Consider the following 27454-nt stretch of genomic DNA (forward strand, 5'->3'; position numbering starts at 1 on the left):
ACACACGCGAGACAGATTATATTGGGATGTTTGTACTGTGTATATTGGGATGTTTGCACTGTGTATATTGGGATGTTTGTACTGTGTATATTGGGATGTTTGCACTGTGTATATTGGGATGTTTGTATATTGGGATGTTTGTACTGTGTATATTGGGATGTTTGCACTGTGTATATTGGGATGTTTGTACTGTGTATATTGGGATGTTTGTACTGTGTATATTGGGATGTTTGTACTGTGTATATTGGGATGTTTGTACTGTGTATATTGGGATGTTGTACTGTGTATATTGGGATGTTTGTACTGTGTATATTGGGATGTTTGCACTGTGTATATTGGGATGTTTGTACTGTGTATATTGGGATGTTTGCACTGTGTATATTGGGATGTTTGTACTGTGTATATTGGGATGTTTGTACGTGTATATTGGGATGTTTGTACTGTGTATATTGGGATGTTTGTACTGTGTATATTGGGATGTTTGTACTGTGTATATTGGGATGTTTGAACTGTGTATATTGGGATGTTTGTACCGTGTGTATATTGGGATGTTTGTACTGTGTATATTGGGATGTTTGTACTGTGTATATTGGGATGTTTGTACTGTGTATATTGGATGTTTGTACTGTGTATATTGGGATGTTTGCACTGTGTATATTGGGATGTTTGTACTGTGTATATTGGGATGTTTGTACTGTGTATATTGGGATGTTTGAACCGTGTATATTGGGATGTTTGCACTGTGTATATTGGGATGTTTGTACTGTGTATATTGGGATGTTTGTACTGTGTATATTGGGATGTTTGTACTGTGTATATTGGGATGTTTGCACTGTGTATATTGGGATGTTTGCACTGTGTATATTGGGATGTTTGCACTGTGTATTGGGATGTTGTACCGAGTATATTGGGATGTTTGTACCGTGTATATTGGGATGTTTGCACTGTGTATATTGGGATGTTTGTACCGAGTATATTGGGATGTTTGCACTGTGTATATTGGGATGTTTGCACTGTGTATATTGGGATGTTTGTACCGTGTATATTGGGATGTTTGTACTGTGTATATTGGATGTTTGTACTGTGTATATTGGGATGATTGTACTCTGTATATTGGGATGTTTGTATATGGGATGTTTGTACTGTGTATATTGGGATGTTTGTACTGTGTATATTGGGATGTTTGCACTGTGTATATTGGGATGTTTGTACGTGTATATTGGGATGTTTGTACTGTGTATATTGGGATGTTTGTACTGTGTATATTGGGATGTTTGTACTGTGTATATTGGGATGTTTGTACTGTGTATATTGGGATGTTTGCACTGTGTATATTGGGATGTTTGTATATTGGGATGTTTGCACTGTGTATATTGGGATGTTTGTACTGTGTATATTGGGATGTTTGTACCATGTATATTGGGATGTTTGTACTGTGTATATTGGGATGTTTGCACTGTGTATATTGGGATGTTTGTACCGTGTATATTGGGATGTTTGTACTGTGTATATTGGGATGTTTGTACTGTGTATATTGGGATGTTTGTACTGTGTATATTGGGATGTTTGTACTGTGTATATTGGGATGTTTGTACTGTGTATATTGGGATGTTTGTATATTGGGATGTTTGCACTGTGTATATTGGGATGTTTGTACTGTGTATATTGGGATGTTTGTACTGTGTATATTGGGATGTTTGTACTGTGTATATTGGGATGTTTGAACCGTGTATATTGGGATGTTTGCACTGTGTATATTGGGATGTTTGTACTGTGTATATTGGGATGTTTGTACTGTGTATATTGGGATGTTTGTACTGTGTATATTGGGATGTTTGCACTGTGTATATTGGGATGTTTGTACCGTGTATATTGGGATGTTTGCACTGTGTATATTGGGATGTTTGTATATTGGGATGTTTGTACTGTGTATATTGGGATGTTTGTACCGTGTATAATGGATGTTTGTATATTGGGATGTTTGAACCGTGTATATTGGGATGTTTGTACTGTGTATATTGGGATGTTTGCACTGTGTATATTGGGATGTTTGTATATTGGGATGTTTGAACCGTGTATATTGGGATGTTTGTACTGTGTATAATGGGATGTTTGCACTGTGTATATTGGGATGTTTGTATATTGGGATGTTTGAACCGTGTATATTGGGATGTTTGTACTGTGTATATTGGGATGTTTGTACTGTGTATATTGGGATGTTTGCACTGTGTATATTGGGATGTTTGTACTGTGTATATTGGGATGTTTGCACTGTGTATATTGGGATGTTTGCACTGTGTATATTGGGATGTTTGTACTGTGTATATTGGGATGTTTGTACTGTGTATATTGGATGTTTGTACTGTGTATATTGGGATGTTTGTACTGGGTATATTGGGATGTTTGCACTGTGTATATTGGGATGTTTGTACTGTGTATATTGGGATGTTTGTACTGTGTATATTGGGATGTTGTACTGTGTATATTGGGATGTTTGTACTGTGTATATTGGGATGTTTGTACTGTGTATATTGGGATGTTTGTACTGTGTATATTGGGATGTTTGTACTGTGTATATTGGGATGTTTGTACCGTGTATATGGGATGTTTGTACTGTGTATATTGGGATGTTTGTACCGTGTATATTGGGATGTTTGTATATTGGGATGTTTGTACTGTGTATATTGGGATGTTTGTACTGTGTATATTGGGATGTTTGTACTGTGTATATTGGGATGTTTGCACTGTGTATATTGGGATGTTTGTATATTGGGATGTTTGACCGTGTATATTGGGATGTTTGCACTGTGTATATTGGGATGTTTGCACTGTGTATATTGGGATGTTTGTACTGTGTATATTGGGATGTTTGTACTGTGTATATTGGGATGTTTGCACTGTGTATATTGGGATGTTTGCACTGTGTATATTGGGATGTTTGCACTGTGTATATTGGGATGTTTGTACTGTGTATATTGGGATGTTTGTATATTGGGATGTTTGAACCGTGTATATTGGGATGTTTGCACTGTGTATATTGGGATGTTTGTACTGTGTATATTGGGATGTTTGTACTGTGTATATTGGGATGTTTGTACTGTGTATATTGGGATGTTTGCACTGTGTATATTGGGATGTTTGTATATTGGATGTTTGAACCGTGTATATTGGGATGTTTGCACTGTGTATATTGGGATGTTTGTACTGTGTATATTGGGATGTTTGCACTGTGTATATTGGATGTTTGTACTGTGTATATTGGGATGTTTGTACTGTGTATATTGGGATGTTTGCACTGTGTATATTGGGATGTTTGCACTGTGTATATTGGGATGTTTGTACTGTGTATATTGGGATGTTTGCACTGTGTATATTGGGATGTTTGTACTGTGTATATTGGGATGTTTGCACTGTGTATATTGGGATGTTTGCACTGTGTATATTGGGATGTTTGTACTGTGTATATTGGGATGTTTGTACTGTGTATATTGGGATGTTTGCACTGTGTATATTGGGATGTTTGCACTGTGTATATTGGGATGTTTGTACTGTGTATATTGGGATGTTTGTACTGTGTATATTGGGATGTTTGCACTGTGTATATTGGGATGTTTGAACCGTGTATATTGGGATGTTTGTACTGTGTATATTGGGATGTTTGCACTGTGTATATTGGGATGTTTGAACCGTGTATATTGGATGTTGTACTGTGTATATTGGGATGTTTGTACTGTGTATATTGGGATGTTTGAACCGTGTATATTGGGATGTTTGTACTGTGTATATTGGGATGTTTGTACTGTGTATATTGGGATGTTTGTACTGTGTATATTGGGATGTTTGCACTGTGTATATTGGGATGTTTGACCGTGTATATTGGGATGTTTGTACTGTGTATATTGGGATGTTTGTACTGTGTATATTGGGATGTTTGTACTGTGTATATTGGGATGTTTGCACTGTGTATATTGGGATGTTTGTACTGTGTATATTGGGATGTTTGTACTGTGTATATTGGGATGTTTGTACCGTGTATATTGGGATGTTTGCACTGTGTATATTGGGATGTTTGAACCGTGTATATTGGGATGTTTGTACTGTGTATATTGGGATGTTTGTACTGTGTATATTGGGATGTTTGAACTGTGTATATTGGGATGTTTGTACTGTGTATATTGGGATGTTTGTACTGTGTATATTGGGATGTTTGAACGTGTATATTGGGATGTTTGCACGTGTATATTGGGATGTTTGTACTGTGTATATTGGGATGTTTGTACTGTGTATATTGGGATGTTTGACTGTGTATATTGGGATGTTTGCACTGTGTATATTGGGATGTTTGTACTGTATTGGGATGTTTGTACTGTGTATATTGGGATGTTTGTACTGTGTATATTGGATGTTTGTACTGTGTGTATATTGGGATGTTTGTACTGTGTATATTGGGATGTTTGTACTGTGTATATTAGGATGTTTGTACTGTGTATATTGGGATGTTTGTACTGTGTATATTGGGATGTTTGTACTGTGTATATTAGGATGTTTGTACTGTGTATATTGGGATGTTTGTACTGTGTATATTGGGATGTTTGCACTGTGTATATTGGGATGTTTGTACTGTGTATATTGGGATGTTTGTACTGTGTATATTGGGATGTTTGCACTGTGTATATTGGGATGTTTGTACTTGTCTGTGTATATTGGGATGTTTGCACTGTGTATATTGGATGTTTGTATATTGGGATGTTTGTACTGTGTATATTGGATGTTTGCACTTGTATATTGGATGTTTGTATATTGGGATGTTTGTACTGTGTATATTGGGATGTTTGCACTGTGTATATTGGGATGTTTGTACTGTGCATATTGGATGTTTGTACTGTGTATATTGGGATGTTTGTACCGTGTATATTGGGATGTTTGTACTGTGTATATTGGGATGTTTGCACTGTGTATATTGGGATGTTTGTACTGTGTATATTGGGATGTTTGTACTGTGTATATTGGGATGTTTGTACTGTGTATATTGGGATGTTTGTACTGTGTATATTGGGATGTTTGTACTGTGTATATTGGGATGTTTGTACCGTGTATATTGGATGTTTGTACTGTGTATATTGGGATGTTTGAACCGTGTATATTGGGATGTTTGCACGTGTATATTGGGATGTTTGTACCGTGTATATTGGGATGTTTGTACTGTGTATATTGGGATGTTTGTACTGTGTATATTGGGATGTTTGTACTGTGTATATTGGGATGTTTGTACTGTGTATATTGGGATGTTTGCACTGTGTATATTGGGATGTTTGTACTGTGTATATTGGGATGTTTGTACTGTGTATATTGGGATGTTTGTACTGTGTATATTGGGATGTTTGTACTGTGTATATTGGGATGTTTGACTGTGTATATTGGGATGTTTGTACTGTGTATATTGGGATGTTTGCACTGTGTATATTGGGATGTTTGTACCTGTGTATATTGGGATGTTTGCACTGTGTATATTGGGATGTTTGTATATTGGGATGTTTGTTCTGTGTATATTGGGATGTTTGTACCGTGTATAATGGGATGTTTGTACTGTGTATATTGGGATGTTTGCACTGTGTATATTGGGATGTTTGTATATTGGGATGTTGAACGTGTATATTGGATGTTTGTACTGTGTATAATGGGATGTTTGCACTGTGTATATTGGGATGTTTGTATATTGGGATGTTTGAACCGTGTATATTGGGATGTTTGCACTGTGTATATTGGGATGTTTGTACTGTGTATATTGGGATGTTTGCACTGTGTATATTGGGATGTTTGTACTGTGTATATTGGGATGTTTGCACTGTGTATATTGGGATGTTTGCACTGGTATATTGGGATGTTTGTACTGTGTATATTGGGATGTTTGTACTGTGTATATTGGGATGTTTGTACTGTGTATATTGGGATGTTTGTACTGTGTATATTGGGATGTTTGTACTGTGTATATTGGGATGTTTGCACTGTGTATATTGGGATGTTTGTACTGTGTATATTGGGATGTTTGTACTGTGTATATTGGGATGTTTGTACTGTGTATATTGGGATGTTTGTACTGTGTATATTGGATGTTTGTACTGTGTATATTGGGATGTTTGTACTGGGTATATTGGGATGTTTGCACTGTGTATATTGGGATGTTTGTACTGTGTATATTGGGATGTTTGTACTGTGTATATTGGGATGTTTGTACTGTGTATATTGGGATGTTTGCACTGTGTATATTGGATGTTTGTACCGTGTATATTGGGATGTTTGCACTGTGTATATTGGGATGTTTGTATATTGGGATGTTTGTACTGTGTATATTGGGATGTTTGCACTGTGTATATTGGGATGTTTGTACTGTGTATATTGGGATGTTTGTACTGTGTATATTGGGATGTTTGTACCGTGTATATTGGGATGTTTGCACTGTGTATATTGGGATGTTTGTACTGTGTATATTGGGATGTTTGTACTGTGTATATTGGGATGTTTGTACTGTGTATATTGGGATGTTTGTACTGTGTATATTGGGATGTTTGTATATTGGGATGTTTGTACTGTGTATATTGGGATGTTTGCACTGTGTATATTGGATGTTTGTATATTGGGATGTTTGTACTGTGTATATTGGGATGTTTGCACTGTGTATATTGGGATGTTTGTATATTGGGATGTTTGTACTGTGTATATTGGGATGTTTGCACTGTGTATATTGGGATGTTTGTACTGTGTATATTGGGATGTTTGTACTGTGTATATTGGGATGTTTGTACTGTGTATATTGGGATGTTTGTACCGTGTATATTGGGATGTTTGTACTGTGTATATTGGGATGTTTGTACTGTGTATATTGGGATGTTTGACCGTGTATATTGGGATGTTTGCACTGTGTATATTGGGATGTTTGTACCGTGTATATTGGGATGTTTGTACTGTGTATATTGGATGTTTGTACTGTGTATATTGGGATGTTTGTACTGTGTATATTGGGATGTTTGTACTGTGTATATTGGGATGTTTGCACTGTGTATATTGGGATGTTTGTACTGTGTATATTGGGATGTTTACACACGCGAGACAGATTGTACTGTGTATATTGGGATGTTTGAACCGTGTATATTGGGATGTTTGCACTGTGTATATTGGGATGTTTGTACTGTGTATATTGGGATGTTTGTACTGTGTATATTGGGATGTTTGTACTGTGTATATTGGGATGTTTGCACTGTGTATATTGGGATGTTTGCACTGTGTATATTGGGATGTTTGCACTGTGTATATTGGGATGTTTGTACCGAGTATATTGGGATGTTTGTACTGTGTATATTGGGATGTTTGAACCGTGTATATTGGGATGTTTGTACTGTGTATATTGGGATGTTTGTACTGTGTATATTGGGATGTTTGTACTGTGTATATTGGGATGTTTGTACTGTGTATATTGGGATGTTTGCACTGTGTATATTGGGATGTTTGTACCGTGTATATTGGGATGTTTGTGTACTGTGTATATTGGGATGTTTGTACTGTGTATATTGGGATGTTTGTATATTGGGATGTTTGTACTGTGTATATTGGGATGTTTGTACTGTGTATATTGGGATGTTTGCACTGTGTATATTGGGATGTTTGTACCGTGTATATTGGGATGTTTGTACTGTGTATATTGGGATGTTTGTACTGTGTATATTGGGATGTTTGTACTGTGTATATTGGGATGTTTGCACTGTGTATATTGGGATGTTTGTACCTGTGTATATTGGGATGTTTGTACTGTGTATATTGGGATGTTTGTATATTGGGATGTTTGCACTGTGTATATTGGGATGTTTGTACTGTGTATATTGGGATGTTTGTACTGTGTATATTGGGATGTTTGTACTGTGTATATTGGGATGTTTGAATATTGGGATGTTTGTACTGTGTATATTGGGATGTTTGTACTGTGTATATTGGGATGTTTGTATATTGGGATGTTTGCACTGTGTATATTGGGATGTTTGTACTGTGTATATTGGGATGTTTGTACTGTGTATATTGGGATGTTTGCACTGTGTATATTGGGATGTTTGTACTGTGTATATTGGGATGTTTGTACTGGGTATATTGGGATGTTTGTACTGTGTATATTGGGATGTTTGCACTGTGTATATTGGGATGTTTGTACCGTGTATATTGGGATGTTTGCACTGTGTATATTGGGATGTTTGTATATTGGGATGTTTGTACTGTGTATATTGGGATGTTTGTACCGTGTATAATGGGATGTTTGTATATTGGGATGTTTGAACCGTGTATATTGGGATGTTTGTACTGTGTATATTGGGATGTTTGCACTGTGTATATTGGGATGTTTGTATATTGGGATGTTTGAACCGTGTATATTGGGATGTTTGTACTGTGTATAATGGGATGTTTGCACTGTGTATATTGGGATGTTTGTATATTGGGATGTTTGAACCGTGTATATTGGGATGTTTGTACTGTGTATATTGGGATGTTTGTACTGTGTATATTGGGATGTTTGCACTGTGTATATTGGGATGTTTGTACTGTGTATATTGGGATGTTTGCACTGTGTATATTGGGATGTTTGCACTGTGTATATTGGGATGTTTGTACTGTGTATATTGGGATGTTTGTACTGTGTATATTGGGATGTTTGTACTGTGTATATTGGGATGTTTGTACTGGGTATATTGGGATGTTTGCACTGTGTATATTGGGATGTTTGTACTGTGTATATTGGGATGTTTGTACTGTGTATATTGGGATGTTTGTACTGTGTATATTGGGATGTTTGTACTGTGTATATTGGGATGTTTGTACTGGGTATATTGGGATGTTTGTACTGTGTATATTGGGATGTTTGTACTGTGTATATTGGGATGTTTGTACTGGGTATATTGGGATGTTTGCACTGTGTATATTGGGATGTTTGTACTGTGTATATTGGGATGTTTGCACTGTGTATATTGGGATGTTTGCACTGTGTATATTGGGATGTTTGCACTGTGTATATTGGGATGTTTGTGTATATTGGGATGTTTGCACTGTGTATATTGGGATGTTTGTATATTGGGATGTTTGTACTGTGTATATTGGGATGTTTGCACTGTGTATATTGGGATGTTTGTACCGTGTATATTGGGATGTTTGTACTGTGTATATTGGGATGTTTGTATATTGGGATGTTTGAACCGTGTATATTGGGATGTTTGTACTGTGTATATTGGGATGTTTGCACTGTGTATATTGGGATGTTTGTACTGTGTATATTGGGATGTTTGTACTGTGTATATTGGGATGTTTGTATATTGGGATGTTTGAACCGTGTATATTGGGATGTTTGTACTGTGTATATTGGGATGTTTGCACTGTGTATATTGGGATGTTTGCACTGTGTATATTGGGATGTTTGTACTGTGTATATTGGGATGTTTGTATATTGGGATGTTTGAACCGTGTATATTGGGATGTTTACACTGTGTATATTGGGATGTTTGCACTGTGTATATTAGGATGTTTGTACTGTGTATATTGGGATGTTTGTACTGTGTATATTGGGATGTTTGCACTGTGTATATTGGGATGTTTGTACTGTGTATATTGGGATGTTTGCACTGTGTATATTGGGATGTTTGCACTGTGTATATTGGGATGTTTGTATATTGGGATGTTTGTACTGTGTATATTGGGATGTTTGCACTGTGTATATTGGGATGTTTGTACCGTGTATATTGGGATGTTTGTACTGTGTATATTGGGATGTTTGTATATTGGGATGTTTGAACCGTGTATATTGGGATGTTTGTACTGTGTATATTGGGATGTTTGCACTGTGTATATTGGGATGTTTGTACTGTGTATATTGGGATGTTTGTATATTGGGATGTTTGTACTGTGTATATTGGGATGTTTGTATATTGGGATGTTTGAACCGTGTATATTGGGATGTTTGTACTGTGTATATTGGGATGTTTGCACTGTGTATATTGGGATGTTTGTACTGTGTATATTGGGATGTTTGTATATTGGGATGTTTGTACTGTGTATATTGGGATGTTTGTACTGTGTATATTGGGATGTTTGTACTGTGTATATTGGGATGTTTGTACTGTGTATATTGGGATGTTTGTATATTGGGATGTTTGTACTGTGTATATTGGGATGTTTGTACTGTGTATATTGGGATGTTTGCACTGTGTATATTGGGATGTTTGTACTGTGTATATTGGGATGTTTGCACTGTGTATATTGGGATGTTTGTACTGTGTATATTGGGTTGTTTGTATATTGGGATGTTTGTACTGTGTATATTGGGATGTTTGCACTGTGTATATTGGGATGTTTGTACTGTGTATATTGGGATGTTTGTATATTGGGATGTTTGAACCGTGTATATTGGGATGTTTGCACTGTGTATATTGGGATGTTTGCACTGTGTATATTGGGATGTTTGCACTGTGTATATTGGGATGTTTGTACTGTGTATATTGGGATGTTTGTATATTGGGATGTTTGTATATTGGGATGTTTGTACTGTGTATATTGGGATGTTTGCACTGTGTATATTGGGATGTTTGAACCGTGTATATTGGGATGTTTGTACTGTGTATATTGGGATGTTTGTATATTGGGATGTTTGTACCGTGTATATTGGGATGTTTGTACTGTGTATATTGGGATGTTTGTACCGTGTATATTGGGATGTTTGTACCGTGTATATTGGGATGTTTGTACCGTGTATATTGGGATGTTTGTACCGTGTATATTGGGATGTTTGTACCGTGTATATTGGGATGTTTGTACTGTGTATATTGGGATGTTTGCACCGTGTATATTGGGATGTTTGTACTGTGTATATTGGGATGTTTGTACCGTGTATATTGGGATGTTTGCACTGTGTATATTGGGATGTTTGTATATTGGGATGTTTGTACTGTGTATATTGGGATGTTTGTATATTGGGATGTTTGTACTGTGTATATTGGGATGTTTGTATATTGGGATGTTTGTACTGTGTATATTGGGATGTTTGTACTGTGTATATTGGGATGTTTGTACTGTGTATATTGGGATGTTTGTACCGTGTATATTGGGATGTTTGTACCGTGTATATTGGGATGTTTGCACTGTGTATATTGGGATGTTTGTATATTGGGATGTTTGTACTGTGTATATTGGGATGTTTGCACCGTGTATATTGGGATGTTTGTACTGTGTATATTGGGATGTTTGTACCGTGTATATTGGGATGTTTGTACCGTGTATATTGGGATGTTTGCACTGTGTATATTGGGATGTTTGTATATTGGGATGTTTGTACTGTGTATATTGGGATGTTTGCACCGTGTATATTGGGATGTTTGTACTGTGTATATTGGGATGTTTGCACTGTGTATATTGGGATGTTTGTACCGTGTATATTGGGATGTTTGTACCGTGTATATTGGGATGTTTGTATATTGGGATGTTTGTACCGTGTATATTGGGATGTTTGTACCGTGTATATTGGGATGTTTGTACCGTGTATATTGGGATGTTTGTACTGTGTATATTGGGATGTTTGTACTGTGTATATTGGGATGTTTGTATATTGGGATGTTTGTACTGTGTATATTGGGATGATTGTACTCTGTATATTGGGATGTTTGTATATTGGGATGTTTGTACTGTGTATATTGGGATGTTTGTACTGTTTATATTGGGATGTTTGTACTGTGTATATTGGGATGTTTGTACTGTGTATATTGGGATGTTTGTACATTGGGATGTTTGTACCGTGTATATTGGGATGTTTGTACTGTGTATATTGGGATGTTTGTATATTGGGATGTTTGTATATTGGGATGTTTGTACTGTGTATATTGGGATGTTTGTACATTGGGATGTTTGTACCGTGTATATTGGGATGTTTGTACTGTGTATATTGGGATGTTTGTACCGTGTATATTGGGATGTTTGTATATTGGGATGTTTGTACTGTGTATATTGGGATGTTTGTACCGTGTATATTGGGATGTTTGTACCGTGTATATTGGGATGTTTGTACCGTGTATATTGGGATGTTTGTACCGTGTATATTGGGATGTTTGTATATTGGGATGTTTGTACTGTGTATATTGGGATGATTGTACTCTGTATATTGGGATGTTTGTATATTGGGATGTTTGTATATTGGGATGTTTGTACTGTGTATATTGGGATGTTTGTACTGTTTATATTGGGATGTTTGTACTGTGTATATTGGGATGTTTGTATATTGGGATGTTTGTATATTGGGATGTTTGTACTGTGTATATTGGGATGTTTGTACTGTGTATATTGGGATGTTTGTACTGTGTATATTGGGATGTTTGTACTGTGTATATTGGGATGTTTGAACCGTGTATATTGGGATGTTTGTACTGTGTATATTGGGATGTTTGTACTGTTTGTACTGTGTATATTGGGATGTTTGTATATTGGGATGTTTGTATATTGGGATGTTTGTACTGTGTATATTGGGATGTTTGTACTGTGTATATTGGGATGTTTGTACTGTGTATATTGGGATGTTTGTACTGTGTATATTGGGATGTTTGTACTGCGTATATTGGGATGTTTGTACTGTGTATATTGGGATGTTTGTACTGTGTATATTGGGATGTTTGTATATTGGGATGTTTGTACTGTGTATATTGGGATGTTTGTACTGTGTATATTGGGATGTTTGTACTGTGTATATTGGGATGTTTGTACTGTGTATATTGGGATGTTTGTATATTGGGATGTTTGTACTGTGTATAATGGGATGTTTGTACTTGTGTTCTTTGATGCACCCTGGTCCTGGAGGAATGTTGTTTTATTTCAGTTAGTAATTGTGATTGTGTAATATTGTGGACAGTACAAGGTGCATTACAGGATCTATATAAGAATCACACCTGGATCATAAAGAAGACCTTACGAAACATTTGATGGAATTGAGCTGCAGTTTGATAGAAATGATGAAAAAACTTGAATTTTTGCTGCAGTTAATGATGTGAGAAAATCAATTTATACAGATAGATCCAGTTTAAAGTGTGTGTGTGTGTGTGTGTGTGTGTGTGTGTTATAATCTCACTCCAGTATCTCCAGTTAACAGTGTGTGTGTGTGTGTGTGTGTGTGTGTGTGTTGTAATCTCACTCCAGTATCTCCAGTTTACAGTGTGTGTGTGTGTTATAATCTCACCCCAGAATCTCCAGTTAACAGTGTGTGTGTGTGTGTTATAATCTCACCTCAGTATCTCCAGTTAACAGTGTGTGTTTGTGTGTTATAATCTCACCCCAGTATCTCCAGTTAACAGTGTGTGTGTGTGTGTGTGTGTGTGTGTTACAATCTCATCCCAGTATCTCCAGTTAACAGTGTGTGTGTGTTATAATCTCACCTCAATATCTCCAGTTAAAAGTGTGTGTGTGTTATAATCTCACCTCAGTATCTCCAGTTAACAATGTGTGTGTGTGTGTGTGTGTGTGTGTGTGTGTGTGTGTTATAATCTCACCTCAGTATCTCCAGTTAAGTGTGTGTGTGTGTTATAATCTCACCCCAGTATCTCCAGTTAACAGTGTGTGTGTGTGTGTGTGTTATAATCTCACCTCAGTATCTACAGTTAACAGTGTGTGTGTGTGTTATAATCTCACCTCAGTATCTCCAGTTAAGTGTGTGTGTGTGTGTTATAATCTCACCCCAGTATCTCCAGTTAACAGTGTGTGTGTGTTATAATCTCACCTCAGTATCTCCAGTTAAGTGTGTGTGTGTGTGTGTGTTATAATCTCACCCCAGTATCTCCAGTTAACAGTGTGTGTGTGTGTGTGTGTGTTATAATCTCACCCCAGTATCTCCAGTTAACAGTGTGTGTGTGTGTGTGTGTGTTATAATCTCACCTCAGTATCTCCAGTTAAGTGTGTGTGTGTGTGTTATAATCTCACCCCAGTATCTCCAGTTAACAGTGTGTGTGTGTTATAATCTCACCTCAGTATCTCCAGTTAACAGTGTGTGTGTGTTTGTGTGTTATAATCTCAAGCCAGTATCTCCAGTTTACAGTGTGTGTGTGTGTGTGTTATAATCTCACCCCAGTATCTCCAGTTTACAGTGTGTGTGTGTGTGTTATAATCTCACCCCAGTATCTCCAGTTTACAGTGTGTGTGTTATAATCTCACCCCAGTATTTCCAGTTAACAATGTGTGTGTGTGTGTGTGTGTTATAATCTCACCCCAGTATTTCCAGTTAACAATGTGTGTGTGTGTGTGTTATAATCTCATTCCAGTATCTCCAGTTAAGTGTGTGTGTGTTTGTGTGTTATAATCTCAAGCCAGTATCTCCAGTTAACAGTGTGTGTGTGTTTGTGTGTTATAATCTCAAGCCAGTATCTCCAGTTTACAGTGTGTGTGTTATAATCTCACCCCAGTATCTCCAGTCTACAGTGTGTGTGTGTGTGTGTGTTATAATCTCACCCCAGTATCTCCAGTTTACAGTGTGTGTTATAATCTCACCCCAGTATTTCCAGTTAACAATGTGTGTGTGTGTGTGTTATAATCTCACCTCAGTATCTCCAGTCTACAGTGTGTGTGTTATAATCTCACCCCAGTATTTCCAGTTAACAATGTGTGTGTGTGTGTGTGTGTTATAATCTCACCCCAGTATTTCCAGTTAACAATGTGTGTGTGTGTGTGTGTGTTATAATCTCACCCCAGTATCTCCAGTTAAGTGTGTGTGTGTGTGTGTGTGTTATAATCTCACCCCAGTATCTCCAGTTAACAGTGTGTGTGTGTGTGTGTTATAATCTCACCCCAGTATATCCAGTATACAGTGTGTGTGTGTGTGTGTTATAATCTCACCCCAGTATCTCCAGTTGACAGTGTGTGTGTGTGTGTGTTATAATCTCACCCCAGTATCTCCAGTTAACAGTGTGTGTGTGTTATAATCTCACCTCAGTATCTCCAGTTTACAGTGTGTGTGTGTGTGTGTGTTATAATCTCACCTCAGTATCTCCAGTTTACAGTGTGTGTGTGTGTGTGTGTTATAATCTCACCCCAGTATCTCCAGTTAACAGTGTGTGTGTGTGTGTTATAATCTTACCTCAGTATCTCCAGTGTACAGTGTGTGTGTGTGTGTGTTATAATCTCACCCCAATATCTCCAGTTAACAGTGTGTGTGTGTTATAATCTCACCTCAGTATCTCCAGTGTACAGTGTGTGTGTGTGTGTGTGTGTGTGTGTTATAATCTCACCTCAGTATCTCCAGTGTACAGTGTGTGTGTGTGTGTGTGTGTGTGTTATAATCTCACCCCAATATCTCCAGTCTACAGTGTGTGTGTGTGTTATAATCTCACCTCAGTATCTCCAGTGTAGTGTGTGTGTGTGTGTGTGTGTGTGTTATAATCTCACCTCAGTATCTCCAGTTTACAGTGTGTGTGTGTGTTATAATCTCACCCCAGTATCTCCAGTTTACAGTGTGTGTGTGTGTGTGTGTGTGTGTGTGTGTGTGTGTGTTATAATCTCACCCCAGTATCTCCAGTGTACAGTGTGTGTGTGTGTGTGTGTTATAATCTCACCTCAGTATCTCCAGTTCACAGTGTGTGTGTGTTATAATCTTACCTCAGTATCTCCAGTGTACAGTGTGTGTGTGTGTGTGTGTGTGTGTGTGTTATAATCTCACCCCAATATCTCCAGTCTACAGTGTGTGTGTGTGTTATAATCTCACCTCAGTATCTCCAGTGTAGTGTGTGTGTGTGTGTGTGTGTGTGTGTGTTATAATCTCACCTCAGTATCTCCAGTTTACAGTGTGTGTGTGTGTTATAATCTCACCCCAGTATCTCCAGTTTACAGTGTGTGTGTGTGTGTGTGTGTGTGTGTGTGTGTGTTATAATCTCACCCCAGTATCTCCAGTGTACAGTGTGTGTGTGTGTGTGTGTTATAATCTCACCTCAGTATCTCCAGTTTACAGTGTGTGTGTGTGTGTGTGTGTGTTATAATCTCACCTCAGTATCTCCAGTGTACAGTGTGTGTGTGTGTGTGTTATAATCTCACCCCAGTATCTCCAGTTTACAGTGTGTGTGTGTGTGTGTTATAATCTCACCTCAGTATCTCCAGTTTACAGTGTGTGTGTGTGTGTGTGTGTGTGTGTGTGTGTGTGTGTTATAATCTCACCTCAGTATCTCCAGTGTACAGTGTGTGTGTGTGTGTTATAATCTCACCTCAGTATCTCCAGTGTACAGTGTGTGTGTGTGTGTTATAATCTCACCCCAGTATCTCCAGTTTACAGTGTGTGTGTGTGTGTTATAATCTCACCCCAGTATCTCCAGTTTACAGTGTGTGTGTGTGTGTGTGTGTGTTATAATCTCACCCCAGTATCTCCAGTCTACAGTGTGTGTGTGTGTGTGTGTGTGTGTGTGTGTGTGTGTGTGTGTGTGTGTGTGTGTTATAATCTCACCCCAGTATCTCCAGTATACAGTGTGTGTGTGTTATAATCTCACCCCAATATCTCCAGTTTACAGTGTGTGTGTGTGTGTGTGTGTTATAATCTCACCCCCAGTATCTCCAGTTTACAGTGTGTGTGTGTGTGTTATAATCTCACCTCAGTATCTCCAGTTTACAGTGTGTGTGTGTGTGTGTGTGTGTGTGTGTGTGTGTTATAATCTCACCCCAGTATCTCCAGTTTAGTGTGTGTGTGTGTGTTATAATCTCACACCAGTATCTCCAGTTTACAGTGTGTGTGTGTGTGTGTGTGTGTTATAATCTCACCCCAGTATCTCCAGTTTACAGTGTGTGTGTGTGTGTTATAATCTCACCTCAGTATCTCCAGTGTACAGTGTGTGTGTGTGTGTTATAATCTCACCCCAGTATCTCCAGTTTACAGTGTGTGTGTGTGTGTTATAATCTCACCCCAGTATCTCCAGTTTACAGTGTGTGTGTGTGTGTTTGTGTGTGTGTGTGTGTTATAATCTCACCCCAGTATCTCCAGTCTACAGTGTGTGTGTGTGTGTGTGTTTGTGTGTGTGTGTGTGTGTGTGTGTGTTATAATCTCACCCCAGTATCTCCAGTATACAGTGTGTGTGTGTTATAATCTCACCCCAATATCTCCAGTTTACAGTGTGTGTGTGTGTGTGTGTGTGTTATAATCTCACCCCAGTATCTCCAGTTTACAGTGTGTGTGTGTGTGTGTGTTATAATCTCACCCCAGTATCTCCAGTTTACAGTGTGTGTGTGTGTGTGTTATAATCTCACCCCAGTATCTCCAGTTTACAGTGTGTGTGTGTGTGTGTGTGTGTGTGTGTGTTATAATCTCACCCCAGTATCTCCAGTTTACAGTGTGTGTGTGTGTGTGTGTGTGTGTGTGTGTGTTATAATCTCACCCCAGTATCTCCAGTTTACAGTGTGTGTGTGTGTGTTATAATCTCACCTCAGTATCTCCAGTGTACAGTGTGTGTGTGTGTGTGTGTGTGTTATAATCTCACCCCAGTATCTCCAGTTTACAGTGTGTGTGTGTGTGTGTGTGTTATAATCTCACCCCAGTATCTCCAGTCTACAGTGTGTGTGTGTGTGTGTGTGTTATAATCTCACCCCAGTATCTCCAGTTTACAGTGTGTGTGTGTGTGTTATAATCTCACCCCAGTATCTCCAGTTTACAGTGTGTGTGTGTTATAATCTCACCCCAGTATCTCCAGTATACAGTGTGTGTGTGTGTTATAATCTCACCCCAATATCTCCAGTTTACAGTGTGTGTGTGTGTGTGTGTGTGTTATAATCTCACCCCAGTATCTCCAGTGTACAGTGTGTGTGTGTGTGTGTTATAATCTCACCCCAGTATCTCCAGTTAACAGTGTGTGTGTGTGTGTGTGTTATAACCTCACCTCAGTATCTCCAGTGTACAGTGTGTGTGTGTGTGTGTTATAATCTCACCCCAATATCTCCAGTTTACAGTGTGTGTGTGTGTGTGTGTGTTATAATCTCACCCCAGTATCTCCAGTTAACAGTGTGTGTGTGTGTGTTATAACCTCACCTCAGTATCTCCAGTTTACAGTGTGTGTGTGTGTTATAATCTCACCTCAGTATCTCCAGTTTATAGTGTGTGTGTTATAATCTCACTTCAGTATCTCCAGTTTACAGTGTGTGTGTGTGTGTGTTATAATCTTACCTCAGTATCTCCAGTGTACAGTGTGTGTGTGTGTGTGTGTGTTATAATCTCACCCCAATATCTCCAGTCTACAGTGTGTGTGTGTGTGTGTGTGTGTGTGTGTGTGTGTGTGTGTGTGTGTTATAATCTCACCTCAGTATCTCCAGTGTACAGTGTGTGTGTGTGTGTGTGTGTGTGTGTGTGTGTGTTATAATCTCACCCCAGTATCTCCAGTGTACAGTGTGTGTGTGTGTTATAATCTTACCTCAGTATCTCCAGTGTACAGTGTGTGTGTGTGTGTGTGTGTGTTATAATCTCACCTCAGTATCTCCAGTGTACAGTGTGTGTGTGTGTGTTATAATCTCACCCCAGTATCTCCAGTGTACAGTGTGTGTGTGTGTGTTATAATCTCACCTCAGTATCTCCAGTGTACAGTGTGTGTGTGTGTGTGTGTGTGTGTGTGTGTGTTATAATCTCACCCCAGTATCTCCAGTGTACAGTGTGTGTGTGTGTTATAATCTTACCTCAGTATCTCCAGTGTACAGTGTGTGTGTGTGTGTGTGTGTTATAATCTCACCTCAGTATCTCCAGTGTACAGTGTGTGTGTGTGTGTGTTATAATCTCACCCCAGTATCTCCAGTGTACAGTGTGTGTGTGTGTGTTATAATCTCACCTCAGTATCTCCAGTGTACAGTGTGTGTGTGTGTGTGTTATAATCTCACCCCAGTATCTCCAGTTTACAGAGTGTGTGTGTATGTGTGTGTTATAATCTCACCTCAGTATCTCCAGTTTACAGTGTGTGTGTGTGTGTGTGTGTGTGTGTGTGTGTGTGTGTTATAATCTCACCCCAGTATCTCCAGTTTACAGTGTGTGTGTGTGTGTTATAATCTCACCCCAGTATCTCCAGTTTACAGTGTGTGTGTGTGTGTTTGTGTGTGTGTGTGTGTTATAATCTCACCCCAGTATCTCCAGTCTACAGTGTGTGTGTGTGTGTGTGTGTGTGTGTGTGTGTGTGTGTGTTATAATCTCACCCCAGTATCTCCAGTATACAGTGTGTGTGTGTTATAATCTCACCCCAATATCTCCAGTTTACAGTGTGTGTGTGTGTGTGTGTGTGTGTTATAATCTCACCCCAGTATCTCCAGTTTACAGTGTGTGTGTGTGTGTGTTATAATCTCACCCCAGTATCTCCAGTTTACAGTGTGTGTGTGTGTGTGTTATAATCTCACCCCAGTATCTCCAGTTTACAGTGTGTGTGTGTGTGTGTGTGTGTGTGTGTGTGTGTTATAATCTCACCCCAGTATCTCCAGTTTACAGTGTGTGTGTGTTATAATCTCACCTCAGTATCTCCAGTGTACAGTGTGTGTGTGTGTGTGTGTGTTATAATCTCACCCCAGTATCTCCAGTTTACAGTGTGTGTGTGTGTGTTATAATCTCACCCCAGTATCTCCAGTTTACAGTGTGTGTGTGTGTGTGTGTGTTATAATCTCACCCCAGTATCTCCAGTCTACAGTGTGTGTGTGTGTGTGTGTGTTATAATCTCACCCCAGTATCTCCAGTTTACAGTGTGTGTGTGTGTGTTATAATCTCACCCCAGTATCTCCAGTTTACAGTGTGTGTGTGTGTGTGTGTGTGTTATAATCTCACCCCAGTATCTCCAGTATACAGTGTGTGTGTGTGTTATAATCTCACCCCAATATCTCCAGTTTACAGTGTGTGTGTGTGTGTGTGTGTGTTATAATCTCACCCCAGTATCTCCAGTGTACAGTGTGTGTGTGTGTGTGTTATAATCTCACCCCAGTATCTCCAGTTAACAGTGTGTGTGTGTGTGTGTGTTATAACCTCACCTCAGTATCTCCAGTGTACAGTGTGTGTGTGTGTGTGTTATAATCTCACCCCAATATCTCCAGTTTACAGTGTGTGTGTGTGTGTGTGTGTTATAATCTCACCCCAGTATCTCCAGTTAACAGTGTGTGTGTGTGTGTTATAACCTCACCTCAGTATCTCCAGTTTACAGTGTGTGTGTGTGTTATAATCTCACCTCAGTATCTCCAGTTTATAGTGTGTGTGTTATAATCTCACTTCAGTATCTCCAGTTTACAGTGTGTGTGTGTGTGTGTTATAATCTTACCTCAGTATCTCCAGTGTACAGTGTGTGTGTGTGTGTGTGTGTTATAATCTCACCCCAATATCTCCAGTCTACAGTGTGTGTGTGTGTGTGTGTGTGTGTGTGTGTGTGTTATAATCTCACCTCAGTATCTCCAGTGTACAGTGTGTGTGTGTGTGTGTGTGTGTGTGTGTGTGTGTTATAATCTCACCCCAGTATCTCCAGTGTACAGTGTGTGTGTGTGTTATAATCTTACCTCAGTATCTCCAGTGTACAGTGTGTGTGTGTGTGTGTGTGTGTTATAATCTCACCTCAGTATCTCCAGTGTACAGTGTGTGTGTGTGTGTGTTATAATCTCACCCCAGTATCTCCAGTGTACAGTGTGTGTGTGTGTGTTATAATCTCACCTCAGTATCTCCAGTGTACAGTGTGTGTGTGTGTGTGTGTGTGTGTGTGTGTGTGTGTGTTATAATCTCACCCCAGTATCTCCAGTGTACAGTGTGTGTGTGTGTTATAATCTTACCTCAGTATCTCCAGTGTACAGTGTGTGTGTGTGTGTGTGTGTGTGTGTTATAATCTCACCTCAGTATCTCCAGTGTACAGTGTGTGTGTGTGTGTTATAATCTCACCCCAGTATCTCCAGTGTACAGTGTGTGTGTGTGTGTTATAATCTCACCTCAGTATCTCCAGTGTACAGTGTGTGTGTGTGTGTGTTATAATCTCACCCCAGTATCTCCAGTTTACAGAGTGTGTGTGTATGTGTGTGTTATAATCTCACCTCAGTATCTCCAGTTTACAGTGTGTGTGTGTGTGTGTGTGTGTGTGTGTGTTATAATCTCACCCCAGTATCTCCAGTGTACAGTGTGTGTGTGTGTGTTATAATCTCACCTCAGTATCTCCAGTGTACAGTGTGTGTGTGTGTGTGTTATAATCTCACCCCAGTATCTCCAGTTTACAGAGTGTGTGTGTATGTGTGTGTTATAATCTCACCTAAGTATCTCCAGTCTACAGTGTGTGTGTGTGTGTGTGTGTTATAATCTCACCCCAGTATCTCCAGTTTACAGTGTGTGTGTGTGTGTGTGTGTGTTATAATCTCACCCCAGTATCTCCAGTTAAGTGTGTGTGTGTGTTATAATCTCACCTCAGTATCTCCAGTTTACAGTGTGTGTGTGTGTGTGTGTGTTATAATCTCACCCCAGTATCTCCAGTTTACAGTGTGTGTGTGTGTTATAATCTCACCTCAGTATCTCCAGTCTACAGTGTGTGTGTGTGTGTGTGTGTTATAATCTCACCCCAGTATCTCCAGTTAACAGTGTGTGTGTGTGTGTGTGTGTGTTATAATCTCACCTCAGTATCTCCAGTTTACAGTGTGTGTGTGTGTGTGTGTGTGTGTGTTATAATCTCACCCCAGTATCTCCAGTTAACAGTGTGTGTGTGTGTGTGTGTTATAACCTCACCTCAGTATCTCCAGTGTACAGTGTGTGTGTGTGTGTGTGTGTGTTATAATCTCACCCCAGTATCTCCAGTGTGTGTGTGTGTGTGTGTGTGTGTGTGTTATAATCTCACCCCAATATCTCCAGTTTACAGTGTGTGTGTGTGTGTTATAACCTCACCTCAGTATCTCCAGTGTACAGTGTGTGTGTGTGTGTGTTATAATCTCACCCCAGTATCTCCAGTCTACAGTGTGTGTGTGTGTTATAATCTCACCCCAGTATCTCCAGTTAACAGTGTGTGTGTGTGTGTGTGTGTTATAATCTCACCCCAGTATCTCCAGTCTACAGTGTGTGTGTGTGTGTGTGTGTGTGTGTTATAATCTCACCCCAGTATCTCCAGTCTACAGTGTGTGTGTGTGTGTGTGTGTGTGTGTGTTATAATCTCACCCCAGTATCTCCAGTTTACAGTGTGTGTGTGTGTGTGTGTTATAATCTCACCCCAGTATCTCCAGTTTACAGTGTGTGTGTGTGTGTGTGTGTGTGTGTGTGTTATAATCTCACCCCAGTATCTCCAGTCTACAGTGTGTGTGTGTGTGTGTGTGTGTGTGTGTTATAATCTCACCCCAGTATCTCCAGTCTACAGTGTGTGTGTGTGTGTGTGTGTGTGTGTTATAATCTCACCCCAGTATCTCCAGTTTACAGTGTGTGTGTGTGTGTGTGTTATAATCTCACCCCAGTATCTCCAGTGTACAGTGTGTGTGTGTGTGTGTGTGTGTGTGTGTGTGTGTGTGTGTGTGTGTGTGTGTGTTATAATCTCACCCCAGTACCTCCAGTGTACAGTGTGGATTCTTCAGTGCAGCAGAGAGCAGCTTCACTCCTGAATCCTGCAGATTATTGTTACTCAGGTTCAGATCTCTCAGATTGGAGGAGTTTGAACTGAGAACTGAGGACAGAGCTGCACAACTTTCACCTGTTAGAGAACAATCATACAACCTGAAAAAGAAAAGATAAAACATCAGATTATTCACACACACACACACACACACACACACACACACACACACACACACACACACACACACAAACACACACACAAACACAAACACATGTGAATTCTTTTTAGCTAAAAGTCTTAATAAACGTTACTTTTATTTCCTCCAGCTTTCCAAAAACATGTGGAAGATGGATTGGCTGCTGTAAAAGTGAATGTGTGTGTGTGTGTGTGTGTGTGTGATGCACTGATGGACTGGCACCTGCACTACATGCCCTGTGGCCCTGACCAGGACAGAATGGTGGGTGAAAATGACTGAATATACACTGCTCAAAAAAATGTGCGGGAAAATCACACATCAGATCTGGATGAACAAAAGATTTAAGTTAAAAATCGTTACTGATATAATTAATTATGAACAAAATAACAAATCAAATCAAGGTTTATTTGTCACATACAGAGTCATACACAGTACAACTGGCAGTGAAATGCTTTAGTGACCGCTCCGCCACAGTTATTACAGAAACTACAAAATAGTTAAAAATATATATTATACAGACAATATAGAATGTATATAAAACTAAGAATATAGAAACATTAGAAAAATTAACAATATAATTACAAAGAGCAATTTAAAGTGAGCAAGTGTGTAAAGTGACAAGTAGTGCAGAAACTGTGCACCATAATGCTATACAGATGTGATAAATAATAAATACACGAGTACTAATCTATACATATGCATACATATACATATAAAACAGTATACACGCATATACTTATATACACATACATATGTCCACATATATACACATATGTATAAATTAGATTGTGCAAGTTGTGTAAATTGGTCCTAAATGCTATTTTCGTTGAGGACTCGAATAGCTTGTGGGAAAAAGCTTCTTCTCATCCTCTCCGTTTTGGCTTTTAGAGCACGAAAACGCCTCCCAGACTGTAACAAAGAAAACAGTCCATTACTGGGATGACCGAGGTCCTTTACTATCCTCCTGGCCCTTGTCCAGCACTGTTTCCTCTATATGGACTGCAGGTCAGGAAGCTCAGTCCGGATTATGCGCTCAGCTGAACGCACCACCCTTTGTAGAGCCTGCCTATCCTGCTTGGTGCTGTTTCAGAACCAGGTTGTGACGTTTCCCGTTATGATGGATTCAATGGTGCAGGTGTAGAAGTTATGAAGCACCTTGGATGGTAGTTTGAAGTCCCTTAAGCGTCTGAGGTGATAAAGACGCTGACGGGCCTTCTTTGCCAGCGCAGTGGTGTGGCAGGACCATGACAGGTCCTCAGAGATGTGAACTCCAAGGTACTTGAAACTGTCTACTCTTTCCACTGCGGTGCCACTGATCATAACGAGGTGATAGTTCCTCTCCTGCTTTATGCTGCAGTCCACTATCAGCTCCTTTGTCTTGCTGACGTTAAGGAGGAGATTGTTATTCTGGCACCAGTCCTCCAGGTGTTTAATCTCCTCTAGGTAGGCCCTCTCATCATTGTTAGAGATCAGGCCCACCACAACAGTGTCGTCAGCAAACTTGACAATGGTGGTAGAGCTGGAAGTGGCCACACAGTCATATGTGTACAGTGAGTACAGCAGGGGGCTCAGGACACAGCCCTGGGGGGCGCCAGTGCTAAGGGTGAGTGTGGGTGAGACGTGTTTTCCTACCCGCACAGCTTGTGTTCTGTCTGTCAAGAAGTTAGAGATCCAGTGACACAAGGATGGATGAAGTCCCAGGTTCTCCAACTTCATGGTTAGTTTAGAGGGGATAATCGTGTTAAATGCTGAGCTGTAGTCAACAAACAGCATTTTAACATAATTACCCCTCCCAGCGTCCAGGTGTGTTAGTGTAGTGTGAAGCAGGTAGGTGATGGCATCATCTGTGGAGCGGTTGTGGCGGTATGCGAACTGTAGAGAGTCCATAGAGTTCGGAAGTGATGAGGTGATGAAGTCTCTGATGATCCTCTCAAAGCACTTCATCACGATTAATGTCAGGGCCACCGGGCGAAAGTCATTGAGGCAGGCTGGCTGGTTCTTCTTCGGGACTGGAACGATGACGGACTGTTTGAAGCACGCTGGTAAGATGCACTGGCTCAGGGATAGGTTGAAAATATCTGTGAACACGAGCTAGCTGGTCCGCGCAGGCTTTGATGACTCGGCCGGCGATCCCGTCCGGTCCTGCTGCTTTCCTGGTGTTCACTCTCCTGAAAGCTCTCCGTACATCACTCTCCCTGATGATGAGGGGTCTCTGCGTTCCGACGAGCTCCGTAGGCATGCTGGTCACACCGGTAGCGCTGACAGCATCGTTAGCGCTGTTAGCGTTGCCGGCTGCAGCCTCGAAGCGAGCGTAGAAGGTGTTCAGCTCGGTTGCCAGAGATGCGTCCGCACTCACCAGTCTGGAGGGTGGGCTTCTGTAATCCGTGATGGTCCGTAGTCCCTGCCACAGGGTTCTAGAATCACTCTGCTGGAACTGTGTCTCTATTTTCTCCCTGTAGCGCCGCTTTGCCTCTTTCACCACTCGGCGTACTGCATTGTAGGCAGCGGTGCGAGAGTTCAGAGCGTCGCGGACGGTTTTATCTACCCATGGCTTCTGGTTGGGAAAAGTTTTCACTGCGGTTTTCTCCACCGTATCGTCCACCAGTTTCCCAACAAATCCCACAACCGCTTCCGTAAACACACTGACGTCATCAGCGGAGCTCTCTCGGAACATATCCCAGTCTGCGTCATCCAGAGCGTCCTGCAAGGCAGCCACCGATTGGTCTGTCCAGCGCGAGACCTCCCTCTGAACCGGAACCTCCTGGTGTCCTTTCTCCTCTGGTGGGGCAGGTGATGTGCTGATAAAAGTTTGGCACTGCACGTTTGAGGTTAGCGCTGTTAAAATCACCAACCACAATAAGCGCAGCGTCCCGGTGATGAGTCTGAAACTGTCTGAGTGTGTCATGAAGTTCACACAGTGCAGTGTCCGTGTTCACCCGAGGTGGAATATAAACGGTGCTGACAATAACCGAAGTAAATTCCCGAGGAAGGTAGAAAGGACTAAACTTGAGTGCCAGAAGTTCCAGGTTGGGTGTGCAGGAGCGTGCAAGAGTAACGACATCGGTATTATCACACCAGCTGCTGTTCACCATCATGCACACACCACCTCCTCTTGTCTTTCCCGACTCCATTGTTCTGTCCATGCGGTATACCGAGAAGCACTCGGCCGGCTGGATGGCGTGGTCCGGTACCGCTGGGTTCAGCCATGTCTCGGTGAAGCAGAGAAGGTTGCAGTCCTGAATGTCTCTCTGGAACCTGATCCTGGCCCGGAGGTCATCGAGCTTGTTGTCCAGAGACTGGACGTTGGCTAACAGGATACTAGGCAGGGGAGCTCGGTGTGCCCTAGCCCTCAGCTTGTTCCTGACACCGGCTCGTTTTCCTCTCGGTCGCCACTTTGGGTCCCGTTCTTTGTTGTCTCTCAGGATCTCCTTCGGCCACGATGAGTCCGGAGTTAAAAACGGCGAGAGGTGAGTGGATTGTAGATTAATAGAAATAAGAGTACTTCTATCATATCGGATACAAGCCGTGGTGAAAAGAAAAAGAGGTTAAAACCAATAAAAAAAACTACGAAATAAATAAAAATAGGTAAAAAGTTGTCAGAGCAGTCGTGACGGCAGCCGACCTCACCGACGCCATCTTGGATCTCTTGGAACACAACTTGGATCATCTTGGAACACAACAGTCAATGGAAACTAAAATCAACAACACATGGAGGGCTGGACCTCAAATTCATAACAAAAATCAGAGTAAAACATTGAAACATAAACTCATCCAATTTCTGTAAATGTCATCATGGTAGAGCTGGGCGATAAAACGATGTCAAAATGTATCGCGATAAACTTTCCCTCGATTACAATGAAAAGCTCTGGGTATATTATTAATGCTATTTTTCCTCCTCACTAGCACAGACAAACACAGAAAGCTGCCTAAACATGCAGCAGGTAGGTTAGGGGTAAAGCCGCCACAACAGCCAATCAGGCTGCACGCTGAACTGAACAAGAATAGCGCTTAAAGCAGTAAAGCTCAAACTTGTTCTGTCACGCCCCCCTTTGGAAGATGACTATCTGTCATGCAACCCCCCCCCCCCCCCCCATCCCCATCCCAACAAAACGCTGACAACTTTTCATCCCAGTCAATTACCTCTCCATTCTGTACATTTACTTTTACATTTTAGGCATTTAGCAGATGCCTTTATCCAAAGCGACTTACATTGCACTGACAGTATACAGTCTGAGCAATTGAGTGTTAAGGGCCTTCTTAAGGGCCCAACAGCAGCAACCTCTCAGTGGTGGGACTTGAACCAGCAACATTCTGATCAGTAGTCCAGTACCTTAACCACTAGACTATGGCTTGCCCTAGATTCTGTAGATCTAGACCAGGGGTTTACACACTTTCATGGCTTGAGATCTACTGTTTCAGTCTACAGGTCATCATGATCTACTTTTTAGTGTCGGCCTCATCATTTTTCAAAAAAGATTTAAAGTTTTTTTTCAATGCGCTTCAGTTCCTGTATTGATGTCCAGCTTTACAGAGCAAGTGACTGATAAGTCACACTGACTTTATTCTGATTATTTACTCTAAATGGTATCAGTCAGGTTTATGTATCTGGACAGGAGCTGCTGGTGCTCAAGCAGTTTTTCAGGTGTTCACCAGTAAGGATGGACCCATATTTACACTTCATTATTTTCATGTATTATTTATTTTCATGATTCACACA

General features: G+C 40.2%; 1 protein-coding gene across 2 annotated transcripts in view; it reads right to left on the reverse strand.

Moving 5' to 3' along the window:
* The window catches only part of LOC134309984 (NACHT, LRR and PYD domains-containing protein 3-like), an 88276-nt gene that overhangs the window by 25132 nt on the left and 35690 nt on the right, over positions 1-27454 (reverse strand). Inside the window, exon 7 of one of the 2 annotated variants that reach the window (XM_062991491.1) lies at positions 22526-22699. In XM_062991491.1, coding sequence (XP_062847561.1) covers positions 22526-22699 — 174 coding nt within the window. The remainder of the gene's footprint in view (positions 1-22525; positions 22700-27454) is intronic. The other variant, XM_062991492.1, reaches the window with a different exon arrangement.

The sequence above is a fragment of the Trichomycterus rosablanca genome, chromosome 3 (assembly GCF_030014385.1).
Source record: "Trichomycterus rosablanca isolate fTriRos1 chromosome 3, fTriRos1.hap1, whole genome shotgun sequence".
Lineage (NCBI taxonomy): Eukaryota > Metazoa > Chordata > Actinopteri > Siluriformes > Trichomycteridae > Trichomycterus > Trichomycterus rosablanca.